We start from the raw sequence: 17,366 nt of genomic DNA, 5'->3' as shown, positions 1-17,366 counted from the left end.
ACTTCTTTATTTACTTACAAAGCCCCATAAAGGGCTTTTGTTTATGATCTAGGGGTATACTAAAGCCAAACTCTAACTTGAACCAGTTCTGAAATTTTCAATATGAGCATTTATACCTCAGAAATTTGCTACAAATCTGGGAAGCTAAATGGTACAGTAGACAGAGTGCCAGACCTGACTTAGGGAAACCCTTCTTCCTAAGTTCAAATCTGGCCTCAGACATTTATTAAGTGTCTAGACAAGTCACTTAACCCTACTTGCCTCAGTTTCCTCATCTGTAAAATGAGCTGGAGAAGGAAATGGTAAACCATACTAATATCTTTACTAAGAAACCCCAAATGGAGTCACAAAGAATTGGTTACAACTGAAATGACTAGACAACAACAACAAAAAACAACAAATCAAGGTTTGATTTATTTGTTGTTGTTATTGAGGATCTTGACTGAAGAAAGTGAGGGAGGAATGCTAATGATGAAATTTAAAAATGTGTTGTGGGTACCCCCCATCCTAAAAGCCAGTTGTTAAATATTTATTAGCACACTCATGGTTATCTCTAGATATTTACTTTATCAAATATGACAAAATCTTAGTAGTAGTATAAAATAATTTTAACTTCATGTTTCCCCAGACCACACTTTGAGAAACCATTGTACTATATGTACCATGAAATAATGAAACTGAGTTCCCTGTACTGAGTCTAAGAAAATATAGGGAATGGGAGAAATAAAGTCATCACCTTCAGGGGATTTATAATCTAATGAGTTCCTGGATCTGGGGGCCTCAAAGATTATGTGGGAAATAGGCTTTGCCCTTAGGAAGCCTCCAATTTTAAGATAAGGGAAGATTGTCTTTATCCTAAGAGGACTTCCAATTTTAAGGGGAAGGTATTCTTTGCCTTCAGGGAGTTTCCAAGCTTTACAGAGCAAATACACTACCTGGCTCAAGAAGATTCCATATGGAGTTTACATAGTCCCTATGTTTGGAAACCTTCAGAGGTGGTGGAGGAAGTGGGGGAAGGTTGGTCTAGTTCTTGGCTTCCAGAAGCTCTAAGTATGGTGGAGAAGACACAGACCCTAGACTAGGGAATCTCCAGATTTATTGCAGCAAAGACTTATTCAGCCATGAGCACTAATATGGATCTTGCCCCTCTACAGGAGTCCCTGAGCTGCCGCCTGGTGTTTATCATGATGCAGTATTGTGTGGCCGCTAATTACTACTGGCTTCTGGTGGAGGGCATCTACCTGTACACCCTACTTGTGCTGTCTGTCTTCTCTGAACAGAGGGTCTTCAGACTCTACGTGTTCATTGGCTGGGGTAAGGGGGTGTGTGGAGGAAGGAGGCTGGTGACTGGGGGATTCTGAGGGGACCTTGCTGCCAGGAAGTATGAGGCAAAAACCATATTGGAAAATGGAGACGCTTAAAACAGTCATATCCCACCTGCCTGTTCCCACGCAGTTGGATCATGGGTCTTCAGGGTTTCATCCATCATTTCTACCCCCATCCCTATCCAACAGACCTTTATACCAAAAGTTGAGCAGAAGCTACAAAGATAAATGAAATAGTCCTGTGAACTTACAGTTAGGAATAGGATAAAAGTTGAGCACATCTCTTTGGGAACACAGTCAGTAATCTGCGTATTTAACAACTGGCATTTCTGCTGTGTTTTAATTTTTATAGACAAATCCTTACAACAAACTGGTGATGTAGATAATGCAGTTATTTGGGGCAGTTGAATGGAGTAGGAGAGCAGAGAACATGATTACAGTGGGAGGACCTCTCAGTGTGAAAATTCCCTTCACTGATTCAGATCTGGTTGTGCTTTACAATTTATGGGTAAGAGAGATGCCTGGAGCAAAAGTTTAAATGACTTACACTAAGTCATACAGCCAGTATATGTCATGGGCAGGACTTGGCTCCGGTCTTTGCAATCCTGAAGGAACTAGAGAAGTAGACTTACCTCTCCTGACTCTTAAGCTAGCTCATGCCCTGCTACCCCCATCCCCACTATCACATTCTTTTCAGACCTCCACTTTCCTACTTCACTAGATGTTCTTGCAAGAAGAGTCCCCAACCTTCATCTGTCTGACTTCTTCCACTCCCATTCAAGATCATCCTCCTCATCCAAAAATCCCTTCTTCCTACAGGGAGGTCACCACCTGTCCAGATTCTTCTTTTACTGTTCAATTGGGTCAAAGGAATGGTCAACACTAGCAGCTGGGAATAAGAAAAAGGGAGTTTCTGCACAGGATAGGATATTGTAGTCCCACAGTGTAATATGTCAATGTTACACTTGGGGGGGGGGGGTGTTTGGGGGAGAGGTCACAGGTATGTTTTTCTCTGTTTTGTCCCACCTGGAGAAGGTGAGAAGAGTGCCTTAGCTTCTTCCATAACCCAACAAGATCTTGTATCCCTGCAGAGTTAGAATGGAAGGGGAGGGAAAATGGATGGAAGGGGAGGTCTGGGGAAATTGAAATGGCTGAGGTAGCTGATATGACTGATGGGAGGCCTGAAGCAAGAGACTGTGGGGTGGTGGGGATGACTGGAAAGGAGCAATGAATATGAATGGAGCCCAGCTGGAAATGTTTTAGCCAAAAAAGTATGCTGAGAATGACTGTGCCCTTTTTTTTGCTGGAACATTTCTGGTTGTGTTTCTGCCTTTCACCAAGCAAAGACTCACCTGAGAGAAGCGGGAGGTGGGCTACGTTGGGGGATAATGGGAAGTGGGCTGAGAAGGGAAATGGGCTGAGAAATGAAACCTGAGTTCAAATATGACTCAAATATTTATTAGCTGGGTGATCCTCGACAAGGCACTTCTCAATTTTCTCAACTATAAAATGGGGATAATAATACTACCTACCTACCTCACAGGGTTGTTGTGAGGATCAAGTAAGATGATATTTGTAGTCCCTGACATACAGCAGATGCCTATCAAATGCTTATTCCTTTCCTTCCTTAAACTGAGAAAACTTAGGGGATAACATCAATTCTGTCCCCTTCCACCTTACCTCCCTATTCTCATAAGAGAATGTACCCCCAGCTTATGTATCCCCAGCTTATTCTCCTCTCCCAATCTGTCCCCTCTTGATATGTCTCCCATCTGTGGCTACAGTCACCCTATGCCCTAGTCTCAGAGGGTCAGAACCTCTTTCCCTTGCACTCCCACCACACATCAGTCAACTCCTCACCATTTCTTCAAAAGAATAGTGGTGCTGGGGCAGCTAAGTGGTGCAGTGGATAGAACACCAGCCCTGAAGTTAGGAGGACCTGAGTTCAAATCTGGTTTCAGACACTTAAGGCTTCCTAGCTGTGAGACCCTAGGCAAGTCACTTAACCCCGATTGCCTCAGCCAAAAACAAAAAAACCCAACAACAGTGCCCTGGAAAGAATACTGGATGATTTTCAATCAGAAAAAATCTGGATTTTAGTACTGTTTCTGCCATTTACTGCCTGAGTGCTTAGCTCAGTGCCTGACACATAGTAGATGTTTAATAAATGTTTATTGACTTGACTTGATTTGACTTGAGTGAACATAGGCCAATCGTTTTCTCTCTCTGGGTTTCAGTCTTCTCACAAAAAAACAGAGGAGTGGATTATCAAGAGATTTCATTTTTTGTATGTCCTAAACTGGGACATGCTGGTAAATGTTTAACATCCAGCTCTCTGGGAGAGAGGAGGAAGTAGTACACAGGACATATTTTTAAGTTTGATCTGCATTACTAACATTTTTCTCCTTAGCATTTCTTCCTTAAGTCTGGAGAATCAACAAAACAATAAATCAAATTCTGATTTGCAATGTTTGGTGATTTTAGAGGTGTAAATGTTCACATGAAAATTTGATAATCCCCTTCTCAAAGGACTGGTTAGAGCTGGCTCCAGCTTACCCCTGATCCTGAGTTTCTTTGGCATCTTTCTCCAAATAATGTTTTTAAATGCATAAAACTAAGTACATAGGATTACAAAGGAAAGCAATTCTACTGAAACATTAATGATTAAGAAAAGGTTCACTGAATCAAGTTTAGAACTCCTGGACTAGATAATATCTAAGCTTTTTGTTTTTTTTTTAAATCTGCCTCTTCTTCCTTGTCCTTGTTGCCAACATACTAGCTCAGATCGTTCTCTCCCCTAGACTGTTGTTAACAGTCACTCTCCTAACTGATTCTCTGGGAGCCTTCCAAGGCTCTCCTCACTTCAATTCTCTCTGCACCAAATGGGCAGATTAATCTTCCATAAACATTATTTCCACATGTCATTCACTTATTCAAAATCTCATGGCCTTCTATTGTCCATGCAATCAAATCCAGACTGTTTCACTTGTCATTCAAAGCCCTCTCAAACCTAGCACTATTTCTCTAGGCTCATTTCTTACTAGTGTTCTCTGTGGATTCTGCTCAAGTGATTTGCTCTTGCCTGTCTCTTTGTTCTTCCAACCTGGCTCAGTATTACTCCAGTCTTCTTGACAGTTCATTAGACCTTTGACGTGTTCTTTTGAAAATTCTTATACTTGTGTCCTGTACATTGACTGTCCCTCTTTGACTAGATCTAGAGCTGCCCAACAGTAACAAACCAAGCATTTGTTAAGCTATATACAAGTTACTGTGCTAGGTCTTGGGAATACAAAGACAAAAACAAAAACAAAAATTTTAAGTCCCTTCCCTCAGGAGTTCACAGTCTAAGGGATGAAGGAAGATGTCCAACAGATGATGATATGAGGATGGAGCTCTGGAGAGACATGAGACATGGGTAATATGGGTGGCATCTGCATAGAGATGATAATTGAACCCATGAAAATTGGAAAGATTATCAAGAAAGAGAATCTAAAGAAAACAGAGGACTCCAGGCAGAACCTTTGTGAAGAGTACTTGGATGGGATATGGAGGGAGGATCTGGAACCCTGAAAAGGAGGTGCCAGATAGGAAGAGAACCAGGAGAGAACAATGTCATGAAAAAGTTGAGAGGGGAAAATGGGAAGCAACAGTGTCAAATGCAACAAAGAAGTCAAGGAGGATGATAGAAGAGATCTTCAGAATTAGCAATTAAGAGACCACTGGCAGTTTCATTGGAGAGAGGAGGTCAGAAACTATATGCAAGGGTTGAAAAATAGGAGGGAAGACAGGAAAGCTCATCAGTTTGGGAAGTAACACAGAGCGAGGAAATGACCATCCTCCTCATTACAGAATTATGGGAACAGAAGGAACCCAAGAGAGCCACTTAGCCCCAAATTAAATATTTCGGGTTTGTTTTCAATTTTTTTATTGACATTACTACCCAAGATTTGTTAATCTGACACACTATTTGTGTGAACAAAACAGAGCAAAACATCTCTAAATTTCTCCCTAATACCTCCCTCCTCACCATTTCTCTCCTCTGGTCTCCTAGACCTAGATTCCTAGAAAGTCATCAAAGCTCAGTGAAGGAATCAGTTCAAATCCTAATTGTCTACATCAGTGTTTCTTAACTTGGGACTCCTTTTTACCTGAGATACTTTTATATGACCCTGGGTATATAAGCATATAAAACAGGAAGATGAATCAAACATTTACTGGAGATAAATCATAATTTTGCAATTGCTACATACTGTTGTAAGACCTCATATGGGGTTGTGGACCACAATTTAAGAAGCTGGAATCTACATGACCTTGGGAAAATTTACTAATCTATTCCAAGCCTCCCTTTTCCCATCTTTAAATGAGGGGGTTGGATTAAATGAATTCCAAACTCTTCCCAGTTGTTAATCTTTGATCCTATAATCCCTGCAGCCTGAACTGCCAGGAGTTCCTTGAGGTGGACAGGAGGAGAGTAAACTGTTAGGACTTAGTTAAGATAAGTTTGACCAGTCCCTATCTGGCTGATAGCCAAGGCAAAGCTCTCCTAAAAGTGCATGAGACAAACCACAGGATATCTGTCCCTTCTAGGAAATGGCCCTTCTAGGCCATCTTTGTTAATGGCCTATCACCATGGAGACCAGAATGCAGGCAAAGGCAGTGGAGAAGGCCTGGGAGAAGATAGAAAGACTAGGTATCAAAAGGGTTTCATGGTTGGTAGGAAGACTGGAAGGAAAACAAAGCATGCTTAAGTTTCCTGATCTGGAACATTTGAAGAAGAGAGTGGTTGTTCAGGTGAAGGAGAAATAGCAAGCAGGGATAGGCTATCTCCCACACAATCTACCTGACCAAATAATAACTCTCAACACCTTTATCTCTCAAGTTTCTTCTTTCACTTCAATGGAGAAGATACTCCAGAGAGAGAATCCAGTGGAGACCCCAAAAGGACAGTCAACCTTGCAAAGTTAGAACAGTTTGAGAAATTATCGGCTGCTGTTAAAGTTAAATTTTTAAAAATCAAGTGATATTTTATGTTTTTTTACCTCTCCTTCACATCCAAATCTATCTTTTGCTTCCCTTTCCCTTTCAAAGCAATCCTTTGTAATAAAAAAGAAAAAGGGAAAAAAATAGCAAAACCTATTAACACTAATCAAGTATATGCAGCATTCCATACTCATAGATCCCTAACTCTACAGAGAAGGGAAGAAAGTGCATTTCCTCATGGGTTCTTCAAAATCAGATATGGTCATTATCATTAGGTAGATTTCAGAAGTGAGGATTTTTCAGGACAAGCTCACCAAACCCCAATCCCATGTTTAATCACTACCAAAGGCAACTGTGTAGGTTGTAGCCATACAATATGGTTTGGTAGCTTTAAGAGAGAATTAAGTACCAGGGAATTATTGCTTTCCTGAATGAGTTTAATTTTCTTCCCAATTGAAATTTCACTCTACTCCCCACTTCCCAGTTATAGCCCCTTTCCCCCAACCTGGTTTCTCTATTTCTAAGTGGAAAAAAAATGATAAATCCAGTTGAGAGTTGGCAATATTTCCAAGTCAGGGCAGGATTTCTGTGTGTTTAAAAAAAATTAAAAACAAGAAAAGAAGTCTTTGTTAAGGAGATGTTGCAACTGCAAAGCTCACTAGGCCTGATTACCAGGGTACCTAATCTCTAACTATTGCTGCCTTCTCTTTCTCTACCTCCATCCCTATTCCCACTACCATCATCTTACTCTGGATGAGGGGCAGTCTACTAAAAACATTACTGAGAGGATTGAAGATTTGGGAAGAGAAGAAAAAAGAAATAACCTTAGACATGTCTTTTGTCCACAAATGACTTGGAGTCCATCACATTTGTCCTCCAATATCCAGGAAGAATTTTCTTTTAAAAACAAGGAATGAATAATAGACTTGAAATCAGGATATTACAGTTCAAATCTTACCTCCGGCTCAGTGGCTGTATGACTTGGAGAAAGGAAATCTAAATCACTCTGGGTCTCAATTTCCTGAGAAAATGGGGATGATGATACCTTGTGTACTTCATAAATTTATAATGAGGAAAGTGTTTTATAAACCATGAAAGCACTATAATAATGTGATCCTTTATTTTTAAAAAAAATTGGTCATTTTTTTCTTGGATCCTGTCCTGTACATAAAGATGATCAGGAAAGGGGTTTCCTGATTTTGGTGGTGGTGATAGTGACAATAATAGTGAAGACTAAGAACTAAGATTTCCTGTCTCAGAAATATCTTCTGATTTAAATAATTGAAGAGATATTTGGCTGTCAGTATGATTAAAAATCTTTGGTTTCAGATGTGTCTAACTGTCTATGATTCCACTTAAAAGTTTTCCTGGAAAAGATACTGAAGTAGTTTGCCATTTCCTTTTCTATCATTTTACAGATGAGGAAACTGTGCCAGACTACCAGGGATTACTTTGTTACTAATTAAAACAGGGAATGGGACAGGATCTATTATTTCACTGATAAAGAGAATGCCCAGGCAAGGAAATTCTGGCTATCAATGTTTATTAGCACTTTCTCTATAACTTAGAGTCTCAGCAAGCGCCTAGAACACTAAGTGATTATAGTGACTTAACCAATGTGTCAGAGGTATGAAAAAACCATATCTTCATGACTCCCTAGGTACTATGTTACAGCTGCCTCTTAACAGTTTGTGGCATAAGAGAACTAAGCCTAAAGGATCTGGCCACATATACTAGCTGTGTGATTTGGCTAAGCCATTTAATCGCTCCTTGCCTCAATTTCCTCAACTACAAAATGGATGGAGAGACCTATCTCCTATCTAATAAGACCTATTTCCCAAGACTGTTGTGATGATCAAATGACATAATATTTGTAAAGAACTTGGCACATAGTAGGCACTTAACAAATTCTTGTGTCTTTCCCTTCACCTATACAAATATTAATATTTATATTGTCATTTAATAAATTGTATATATATTAGACGTTAAATATCATTGTAAATATTAAACAGATAAAAGAAATATCCCATGGAAAGAAATGCCATATAGACATTTACAGAACATGCCCATGCCTACACACCTAAATATACATCTTTACCTTTCCTGAAAATAGACAACAGATAGAAAGTCTCACAGAGAAAAAAGAAGAGATTCAGAGACGTCAATACATGAACATAATCAGAAAGATTCATAGACACAGTCTAGAGAGAGATACATAAGTATAGACATCACTAAGTCTCAGTCCTAATAATGAAGTCTCCAATTTGAAGTCTGATGAATGATGGATAATTTGATAGTTAGCTATATGCACATACACACACACATACACACACACACACATATATATATATATGAATATACCCTATTTGTAATATATTACATAAATATATTTATATACATGTATGTATGTGTGTATATATACATATATCACCAGACTCCAAGATGGAAAAATTATATATACACATATAGACACACACATATGTATGTACACGTGTGTATATGGAGAGAGAAAGAGCGTAAGGGACTGAGCAGACAGAGAGTCTCCATTTGGTCAAGATTAACTGGCCTTTGAGATTTAGTGATTCTTTGATCCTTCTGCCTATTACATTGCATGATATGAGAGGTGTGGAGAGTGAGCAACTAGGGGCCAAGACTTGGGATCTTCTGAGCTCCAAACCTGGATCACCAATTGCCTGCTGAACGTTCCCCTCTGAATATTCCTTAGGCATCTCAGCATGTCCAGAACTCATCATCTTCCATCCCAAACCCTCCTTTCCTCTAAAATTCTCTTTTTCTCTTGACAGCATCACTCTTCTCAGTCAAGCAGGTTCACAATTTTGGGGTCCTTTTCACTCTCCCCTAACCCCTGTATCCATCAATTACTTCATTGTTGTTCAGTCTTTTGGGTTCTGTCTAACCCTTCATGGCCCATTTCTTGGCAAAGGAACTGGAGTTCTGCTATTTCCTTCTCCAGCTCATTTGAAAGATGAGGCAGACAGGATTAAGTGACTTGTTGAGGGTCGCCCAGCTGGTGGAATTTGAATTCAAATCTTCTTGGACTCCTGGCCTGACCTTATACCCGCACTATCTAGCTGCTGTAAGCTTGTATCCAGTCAGTTGATACATTATTTCAATTCTACCATAGCTCTCCCATTGAATTGTCTTCTTCCTATTCAAAGGATCACCTCCCTATTTTTCAGACCTTTAGCTCTCTCACCTAGACTAATATAATAAGCTCCTAATTGATCTTCCTGCTTCCCACCTCATCCCTTTCCAATCCCACAGCTGGCAAAATCATCATCCTAAAGTACTCTGATTGCGTTACTGTCTTTGCCCAAGAATCTTTAGTGGCTCCTCCCAGAATCCAGACTTCCAGCCCGGGTCCCACTTACCTTTATAGTTTTGCTTTACCTTACTCCAGACCAACCCACTTGCTGTTCTTGGAGCTCTTCATTCTGTCAAATAAAAGAAATATCCCCTGGAAAGAAATGCCATAAAATCATACACAGACACCCTTTCCATAGGCTAGCCTTCAATGCTTACAGTGCTCTCCACTTCTCCTCTACCCTGGAATCCTTATCTTCCTCCAAGACTCAGTTCAAGTGCCTTCTGCTCCATAAAACTCAATGATATCTGCTCTCTCAACTTATCTTTATTTATAGTCACAGGCATGCATGTAGGTACCTAGGTACCTAGGTACACCCTTGTGCTCAAAGATTTGGCTTATCTTTTGCTTCATTTTAAAAGTTTAATTGTTTTAAATTAAGTTTGTTTAATGAATAAAAATGTCTTTTATGATTGAATATTCAATAAATGCTTGTCTTAAAAAAATATAAAATGGAATTTTCTGGATATATATTCTATAGGGACCTAAATTTAACTCATGTATTTTTGCATTTTATTTCTCCCCCTCCTCCTTGAATATAAGCTTCTTGAGAACAGAATCATTTTTCCTTTTCCTTTCTACCTTCACAGTGTATTGTACTTAGCAGGTATTTAGTAAATGCTTTTTTAAAAAAAGTATTTATAAAGCACCTACTGTGTGCCAAGAACTGTACTAAGTGCCAGGATCAAAAAAAAAAAAAAAAAAAAGGCAAAGACTGTCTTTCAGAAACTTGCCATCTAATGGTTGTTAGATTGACTTGAATCCAAAAGATATCAGGAGGTGAGCTCATCAGGACTTGCCCTGACCCTTGTTCATGTAGATCTCTCTTTAAAATCTCTGTGTGCTATTGGTCTATCCTGTTCTGTGTCATTTGATGGAGATCTCCACAGGTTACTGAATAATGATGAGGATGATTCTGGGGAGATAAACAGGACAGAAGGCTAGAGCAGAAGCCCCAGTTTCTTGACAGTGATGAGAATGTAGTTACGTTGCCTAATGCCATTGGATGGCAGGTCCAAATGAGAGACAGATTCTTAACCATTTTTGTCATGGCTCCTTTTGAGAGTCTGATGAAGCCTGTGGATCCCTTCTCAGAATCATGTTCTGAAACGCATAAAGTTAGATATATAGGATTATAAAGGAAGGCAATTATCTTGAAATATAGTTATATTTGTGCATGTATATGTATGCCTATATACATGCATATGTATGTATATGTAAATTTTATATATGTGTGTGTTTTATATATATAAAAATATATATATAAACCAAGTTCATGGGCCCCCAGGCTAAGAATCCAGGGTAGGGAGAGCTAGTGTAGGGGCCCACTTCCTTGCCTGTCTCCTCCTCCGCCTCCCATTTTTCACTGAGTGATAACATGACCTGAGGAGTGGTAAACAGTCTGTGCCCTCTTGCTTGCAGGGTACCACTGGGCTGGCTGTCCCCACAGCCAGCCTCTCTCTCTGTCTTTTCCCCCAGGTGTTCCCCTGCTGTTTGTCATCCCCTGGGGAATCGTGAAGTACCTGTACGAGGATGAGGGGTGGGTGTCTTGCTCAGTCACTGGTAGTTGGGAATCCTTGAGGGTTCTGAGGCTGGCAAAGGGAGCTGGCTGGCTTAGGGTGAGGGAGGCCCAGTCCTGAGAGTTTCACAGGAGTCTTTAGGCTGGCTGTGTGACTCCTGTCTCTGGGGAGTATGGAGGAACCAAAAATATATACTATCATCCCATCCCCTAGGAGTCCATTTCCCCAGTCCTTGTTATTGTGGGACACTTTTAAAGGTCCTAAAGACTAGGACTCCATAAAAGGGTCTGTCTGGAGAATCAGTATCCCTGTTTGTAACTACCTGGCTGTGCTTTGCATGAGCTGTGTGCATGTCTTTCCTTATTTGTATGTGGCTATGATTCTTTGCCTGTGGGCTATCTCATGTATTATACATATGTATGTGCATGTATGAATCCGTCCTCTCTCCAGATGTTGGAACAGAAATGCTAACATGAACTATTGGCTGATTATCCGGCTGCCTATTCTCATGGCCATAGGAGTGAGTCACCTTGGGGAAGTGAACCCAAATTGTGGCGGGGGGCGGGGGGGAGGGAGTTTGTGGAAGGCTCTGGTGGGAGATGGAGTGGGGGCTGAGAGAAGAGCCAGGGGATTATTAGTAACAGAGGAAGGGGAGGGCTAAGAGGAAAGAGGGGAGAGAAAAGGACATTGCTGCAAAAGTGATGTTATTGCACATCTTCCCCTTTCTATTCCACAGCTGAATTTCCTCATCTTTATCAGAGTTATCTGCATCATCATCTCCAAACTGAAGGCCAATTTGATGTGCAGGACAGACACCAAGTGCAGGTGATGAACAAGTTACTCAAAGGATAACCTAGACTTGTTTGCTGTTTGGTGTTGGTCCTGTACATATGGATCTTTCTACCCCAAATTAATGTCTTAGAACCGGAAGGGAAAATCATAGTTGATTTTCAGTTATCTATGGCCATAAGATCAATGAGAAACTGGTATCAGATTCATGGATATTCCCTAGCACATCACATTTTAAGGCAAATTTCAACATCTCCACCAGCTCTTACAGGATGGTTTGGGAGCACTGAGTACCCTTCTGGAGAATTTAAGTACAGATGCGTGATACAAAGCAGCAGACAAACTGAGATGAAAGAATGGTGATCTCAGTGTTGAAGGCTGGGAGGAACAGGAGTTATCATTAGAGACTCAAGCCAGAGAAGAGATTTTAAGTGGGCTTAACCCAGAACTAGTAACAGAATCAGGAATGGAACTCAAGCTTTCTTCTCCATAGCTACTGTAGCTTAAAATGCCAGACCTGGAAGGGACCTTAGAAATTGCCTTGAGTGGCAGAATTCCCTTATTTCATAGATGAGGAGAGAGAGAAAGTGAATGGCTTCAAGTCCCCCAGGTGGCAGGGTCTGCCCTCCCCTTTGCTGGCTCCCCTGTCAGCAGCTCATAGATGCTTCTTTCTGCTCATCAGGCTGGCCAAATCAACCTTGACCCTCATCCCCCTGCTGGGGACCCACGAGATTATCTTTGCCTTTGTGATTGATGAGCATGCCCGAGGCACCCTGCGTTACATCAAACTCTTCAGTGAAATCTCCTTGGCATCCTTCCAGGTAACATCAAATAGCAACAGGGATTGTCAAAGGAACCCTTTTACCCCCCTTTAGCCCCTTAGATCCATCAAAAGCCTCTTCTATCTGATCTATTGGCCCTATTCCATTTGGCTCTATTCCAACCCTAGGAAGCCAAGGCAAGGCAGAAGCATTCTTACTACCCCCATAATACAGATGAAGAAACAGTTCTAAAGATCATTATTTCCAGCACAGAGTATGGGGTTGCAATGTTCCAGGGTTGGGAAAGAAGCAGAATATTTGAAGAAGTAAGGGTGCTGAGGGCTCCCCAGAGCTGATCTATGGAGCCTTAGCTTCCTGACAACAATATTTGATTTCAGGGGCTGATGGTGGCCATCTTGTACTGCTTTGTTAACAATGAGGTAAGGAGTGGGGAATCTCAATGCGGGAGGTGAGGGAAGGGGGAAAAGGTGTTTAAAGAGCTGGGAGAGGCTATTGCCTTGACTGGTCCTCTGAGGGTACTGGGCTGAGAATAGGAGGATAGCTCCTTCTTAGCTAGATTTCCCAATCTACCTACACCTCCCACGCATAATCCAATTCTCCAGTTTTTTCTCACAGAATACCTACTTTGTAAACAACCTGAAGGTTTTTCAACCTAAAGATATTTTCCTCCCTTCCATACCACCTATTCCTCTTACTCCCCATTTACAGTTTTTATTTGTCTGGTGTAACTTTAGGAATATAATCTCATATGAATGGCCATTCTAATCCAAGTATAATTAAAGACATCTGCCTGTTAGTAAGAGATCATAAAATGAATGTCAAAGCTAAAGAGAAATTAATGGATTAATCAATCAATCAGTAAATTCAGCCAACATTTATGGAGTCATGCTCTATGGAGAGAAAGATACACAATTGCCAAAGTTCTCAAAGAGCTACCAGTAGAGGGAAGATTCATTTACTCCAAAAAGTATTAGGTGCATGAGAGAGCTACAAAGTGCTACGAGAGCACATAAAAGAAAAAGATCACTCCTAGCCAGGGGATCAGGGAAAGCTGCTTTGAGAAGGTGGCTTTGAGAATGAGAGTTTAGTAAATAGAGAAGACATTGCCAGCATGAGGAAGGACTTGACCACCTAAAGGGAAAACATATAGGTTTGTTAAAGGGTTCACTATATAAGTAGTTGGAAAAGTTAAATCTGGAGGTCATGGATGGAGGCGTAGGTTTAGGTGTCTTGAGTATTGAGGGGATAATGGAAGCTTTGTGAGTGGATAGAATCAAAGTGGAAGAAAGCTCAAAGAGAAGACCAAGAATATTATTGCCCAAATTCAGAAGGTAGGAAGAGGGAACAGAGTCAGCAAGAGAGACACAGATCCATTGGTCAAAGGAGTAAAAGGAAAGCTGGAAATGGATAGCAATACCAAAGTCAGGAGACAAGAGGGTCTCAATGGGGGCAGAATTGTCTGATGCCCCAAAGAATGCAAAGGGAAATAAAGACTGAGAAAGGCCATTGAATCAAGCAATTGCTAGGTTCTTCATGACCTTGAAAAGAGCAGGCTCAGTGAAACATGAGTTTCTTGTTGTTTAGTTATTTTCAGTGGTGTCCACCTCTCTGTGAGTTCTTTTTTTGTTGTTTTTTGTTTTTTGGCAAAGATCCTGGAAGGGTTTGCCATTTTCTTCTCTCTGTGAGCCCTTTTGGGGTTTTCTTGGCAAAGATCCTGGAAGGGTTTGTCATTTCCTTCTCCAGCTCATTTGATCAATGAGGATACTGAGGCAAACAGGATGCAATGACTTGCCCAGAGTCACACAGCTAGTAAGTGAAGCCAGATTTGAATTCAAATCTTCCTGACTTCAAGCCTAGTACTCCACCACTGCACCACCCAGCTACCCTTAAGCATAAGGAATAGAAACCAAATTACAAGTGGTAAAAAGTATCTGAGTGGTAAGAGAAGTGATTATAGTCATTAAAGAATTTTGGCAATAAAAAAAAAAGAGTTAAGAGATAAGGCAATAAATTGAATGGGATAATGGAGTAAAGAGATTTTCTGTTTGTTTATCAAGATAAAAAAGATTTGAGAATGTTTGTAGGTAAATGGAAAGGAATAAGAAAGAGGTAACAGCTGAAAATTGCCTGAACTTCATCTTTGTGTGTCTCTCTTGCATAGTGCAAGACTTCATAAATGTTGGTTGAATTAGTCCTTGCCTAGAGGAAGCAAAAGGGGACAGGCTCAAGGCCACAGGTGGAAGGGTTAACTTAACAAGAGAATGACCACTTTTTCATTTAAAGATTGGAGGGTAGGAGAAGAGAGAGTGTAGCAAAGGAGAATAAGCAGAGGAGCTGAGAGAGGTGTTGAGGAAGCTCATGTCAGTGACAGAGGGAACTCTGAAAAATAGAAATCAAGGTGATTTGCTTTGAGTGAATCTGTTTTTGAGGGCTTTGAGTAAGTTTGGGAACTCGGGGAATGAATTTTGGCATGTTTTCTGTAGAGAATATAATGAGATGTCAATGAGATGAATGAAAAAGTTGCCAGGTGGCAGCAAGGTCTCATGCCCTGAAGAGTCACTATCTTGTTGTTGTTCAGTCTGTCTAACTCTTTGCAATCCCATGGGCCAACTGGCTGTGGAATTTTCCTGGCAAAGATTCTGGAGTAATTTGCCATTTCCTTCTCCAGTTTTATGCTGGCGACCAGGGTCTTAAGTGACTTGCCCAGAGTCACATAGCTAGTAAATGTCTGTGGGCAGATTTGAACCCTGGTCTTTTTGATTCCAGGCTTTGTGCTATATCCATTGCACCACTTAGCTGCCTCACGGTTCATTATACCAAGATCTTATGGGTAAGACCTGGATTCCCTTACAAGGAAGAAAAGGCAGTTTCTTCATTTACTAATAACCCTAGTGTGGAGATGTATGTCAGTGGGAAGGGGGAGATGTTGTTTTAGTCCCCCTCCCCTCCGGAGTTTAATAGTGACCTTGTCCACGTGAGTTGTCACCTGAGGGAGAGAGTGCCCCTAGAGTCAGGCTGTTAACCAGCATTGTGAAAGTCAGTTCAAGGATTTTCTCCCTAACTTTGGAGAGGCAGAACAAGGAATAGAGACTATAGTTAATCATTCCATTTGGTGGCTGAGACCTAGGACTGGGTTGGGGAGGTTAAAAGGAGTTTAGTATGAAAAATGCTTTTGTTCACTCTTTTTCTACTTTGGGGAAAACTGCCTAAATAGAAAAAAAAAATAAGATGCTAGAGACAGAAAAGAAGGGTATAGGAAAAGACCTAAATCATATCAGACACATTTAAACGTCCAGGAATTGAAAGGGGGAGGGAGTGTGACTTTCCCAGGACCAACCAGACCAAACTAGGGGTCCCTTCCTTTACCCCATGCTTCCCAGCCACTCTGCAAGAAAGACCTAAGTCAGACTTCCCTCCTGAGTGACCTCTCAAAGGTGCCAGGTGAGTGCAGAGATGAGACTGCTCCAAAGCACCCTCTCTGGTGCTCCTCCTGCCTTTGTGAAAGATTTTCTCCCAGCACCCACTGCTTCTTTTCCACCTGACCCTTCTCCCCCCAATTCATATGAATCTCATTTAAGATCTTGTTACCTATGACAGACTTAGCTCCTCTCAGCAATATCATGATCCAAGACAATTCTAAAAAATTTATCATGGGGAATGCTCTCCACATTTAGACAAAGATCTATGGAGTCTGAATGCAGATCAAAGCATACCGTTTTCACTTTTTCTTGTTTTTCTTTTTTTATGATTTTTCCCTTTTATTGTTTTTTCTTTCACATGATTAATGTGAAAATATGTCTACATGATGGCACATATCAGATTGCTTGCCATCTTCAGGAGGGGAGATAAGGAAAGGGAGGGAGAAAAATTTGGAACTCAAAATCTAATAAAAAATGAATATTGAAAACTATCTTTACATGTAATTTAAAAATAAAATTTTATATATATACATATATTATATGTACATGTATATATATACATGTATATATGTATATATTATATGTGTATATGTATGTAAAGTGTTGTTACAAAGCTGGGAAGTCCCTGCATCATAGGGACTAGGAATAAGAGGGATCCCTAGCTCTTTCTTTTAAAAGAAACCTTAGCCAAAGGATTTTCATAGTATCACAGAATGTGAAACCTGGGATGGTCTTTAGAGATCATTAAATTCAGGACTTCTTAAACATTGTCTACTCGTAACCCCTTTTCACCCTCAAATTTTTACATGACATTGCATATATAGGTATATAAAATAGGTATATAAATCAAACATTTACTATTAATAAGTAATAATTTCATGTCATGTCCCCACATTCATATATGAGGTTATGATGTGCCGTTTAAGAAGCTAGGAGCTAACCCAGTCCCCTTATTGTAGAAGGGAAGAAAGTCAAGGCGGAGCGAGAAGGTGTAACTTGCCCAATGTCAGGATTCAAGTCTTGTGTCTTGTGGTTCTCAGTTCATACTGATCTGATTTTCAATAAGATGTGAGATGGTACAGAATGCTTTATGCCCTCCCTTAATTACTATAAAATATAGTTTTAGAGCTGGAAAGGACTTGATTCCAGTGAGTGTTGACCAACCT

The 17,366-nt window shown here is 40.5% G+C and overlaps 1 protein-coding gene across 1 annotated transcript in view; it reads left to right on the top strand.

Moving 5' to 3' along the window:
- The window catches only part of GLP1R (glucagon like peptide 1 receptor), a 75,141-nt gene that overhangs the window by 53,197 nt on the left and 4,578 nt on the right, over positions 1–17,366 (top strand). Inside the window, exons 7-12 of the mRNA XM_031964908.1 lie at positions 1,155–1,314; positions 11,170–11,230; positions 11,661–11,730; positions 11,947–12,035; positions 12,682–12,820; positions 13,159–13,200. Of these exons, the coding sequence (XP_031820768.1) occupies positions 1,155–1,314; positions 11,170–11,230; positions 11,661–11,730; positions 11,947–12,035; positions 12,682–12,820; positions 13,159–13,200 (561 nt within the window). The remainder of the gene's footprint in view (positions 1–1,154; positions 1,315–11,169; positions 11,231–11,660; positions 11,731–11,946; positions 12,036–12,681; positions 12,821–13,158; positions 13,201–17,366) is intronic.

This window comes from Sarcophilus harrisii, chromosome 4, assembly GCF_902635505.1.
Source record: "Sarcophilus harrisii chromosome 4, mSarHar1.11, whole genome shotgun sequence".
In the NCBI taxonomy this organism is placed as follows: domain Eukaryota; kingdom Metazoa; phylum Chordata; class Mammalia; order Dasyuromorphia; family Dasyuridae; genus Sarcophilus; species Sarcophilus harrisii.
This window is presented reverse-complemented; position numbering and strand designations above follow the sequence as displayed.